This window comes from Pygoscelis adeliae, unplaced genomic scaffold, assembly GCF_000699105.1.
Source record: "Pygoscelis adeliae isolate BGI_AS28 unplaced genomic scaffold, ASM69910v1 Scaffold445, whole genome shotgun sequence".
Lineage (NCBI taxonomy): Eukaryota > Metazoa > Chordata > Aves > Sphenisciformes > Spheniscidae > Pygoscelis > Pygoscelis adeliae.
In genome coordinates, this window is record NW_008824894.1 from 1,447,159 (window position 1) to 1,448,855 (window position 1,697).

At 57.4% G+C, this 1,697-nt stretch overlaps 1 protein-coding gene across 1 annotated transcript in view; it reads right to left on the reverse strand.

The window, feature by feature from the left end:
• The window catches only part of GALK1 (galactokinase 1), a 9,295-nt gene continuing 7,598 nt past the window's right edge, over positions 1 to 1,697 (reverse strand). Inside the window, exons 8-9 of the mRNA XM_009324614.1 lie at positions 1,158 to 1,372; positions 1 to 83 (exon numbers count right to left, since the gene is read on the reverse strand). Of these exons, the coding sequence (XP_009322889.1) occupies positions 12 to 83; positions 1,158 to 1,372 (287 nt within the window). The 3' untranslated portion in view covers positions 1 to 11. The remainder of the gene's footprint in view (positions 84 to 1,157; positions 1,373 to 1,697) is intronic.

Genomic DNA, 1,697 nt, shown 5'->3' on the forward strand with positions numbered 1-1,697 from the left:
TGGTCGCTCCTCTACAGGGGCAGCACCTTTGCCCCTCCGGAGGGTTTGGTGAGGTAGAAGGTGGCTGTGCCGCTGTATTTCTCCTAGGAGACAGGAGGAGCGGTAAGTGCTGGGGGATGGCAGAGCTGGTGGGAGAAAGGGGCTGCCGGTCAGCCTGGCCGTGCGTCGGGCCCAGCAACTGCTCCAACAGCGGCCGCGCGAGATGCTTTTTGGGGACAGTACGCTGTCCTGGCCACTGCCTGGGGTCCCCTGGTCCATCCACAGCATGGGGCAGGGAGGCTATCAACACATCCCCAAGCTGACCCTTCAGCAGCCCCTTATGGACTGTTCTCCATGACTTTTTCCAACCCCTTTTTGACCCTGCTGATGCTGCTGACCTCCACGGCCTCTGGCGACAGCAGAAAACTCACTACCAGCTCTGTGCAGTGCTTCCTCGGCTCTGTTTTTTCTCCTAACTCATCCAGTGGTCGCTGGTTGTTATTTTGGAGGATTTGAGGGTCAGTTCCACACTCACCCTACCTACCTCTTTCGCTGTTTTGTAACTCCTGGTCGCGTTCTCTCTCCCCCAGCCTCTCATCAGATGGCAGAGGTACAGCCCTTTCGGTCTCTCATTTCAGACACCTTCCTCTGCCCCTTCTTTATCGCCCCCCACTAGTTACGGGGCGCACCATGATCTCACATAGCAGCAAAATGAGGCTCTGCCTCATTCACAGCCCCCGTTTCCTGACACCCCCATTTTGCTGGCGTTTTCAGCTACCAATGCATGCTGAGCTGCTGATTTAGAGAACGTTGATGACGGCACTGAGATCTTTCCTGGGCTGTAACTGCCGGCGTTAAGCTCAGCATTGCCTAAGCTTGGCTTGGATTACTTTTCCCTAGATAGATTTAGCCTTCCTGAAGCTCACCTGGCACCTTTACGCTCACTTTCTCAATGCACTAAGATCCTTGGGCAGTGCTCTGTGACCAGCACGGTGCTGAGCTGCCTGCAAGAGCTTAGTAGCATCAACAGACTTGGGGCTATCCCTGCATGGCACTGGATGAGCTACACCAACCCCAAGTGCCTCAGGAGCGCAGCTTCAATGGCATCCCAGGGCCATGCCCCCAAGTGTTTCCTTGGGATCTTTAAGTCAATCTCCTGGCACTTTTCTGCCGTGTACCTGGATGTGGTGCTGGGCTTTCTCTGCAGCCCCAGCCTCCAGCAGCGTCACCGTGCAACCTCCGAAGCCTCCCCCGGTCATCCTGCTGCCGTAAACACCATCCACCTCCAGGGCTGCTGCTACCAGCTCATCCAGCTCTGGGCAGCTCACTTCATAGTCGTCCCTGGAGAGAGGAGACCCATGGTCAGCCCTGTCCTGCACCCTGGCCATAGCCCCTGCACCACAAACAGCTGAAACATGCATCTTGGTGATCCACTGCCGTAGCAAACTGCAGCAATGCAGGATGATGCAGACCCCGGTCCAGCTCTCTGCCTTAAGCGCATGTATACATGAGCAAGGCTGCGAGCATCAGGGACCCGCTGGGCGCTGCTGTAAGTAGCACGTGTCTGTAATGTATGTGACCGGCTGCCTCGTCCCAGCACCCCCTGGCACAGAAGCCTGTGGGGCTTTTCCTAAAACTCCCCAGCAGGCTGAGCTGTGAGAGACACGGGGCAGGACGCAGCTCTGGCTGCCCCCGGTGCTGCACCCACGGGCCAGGGG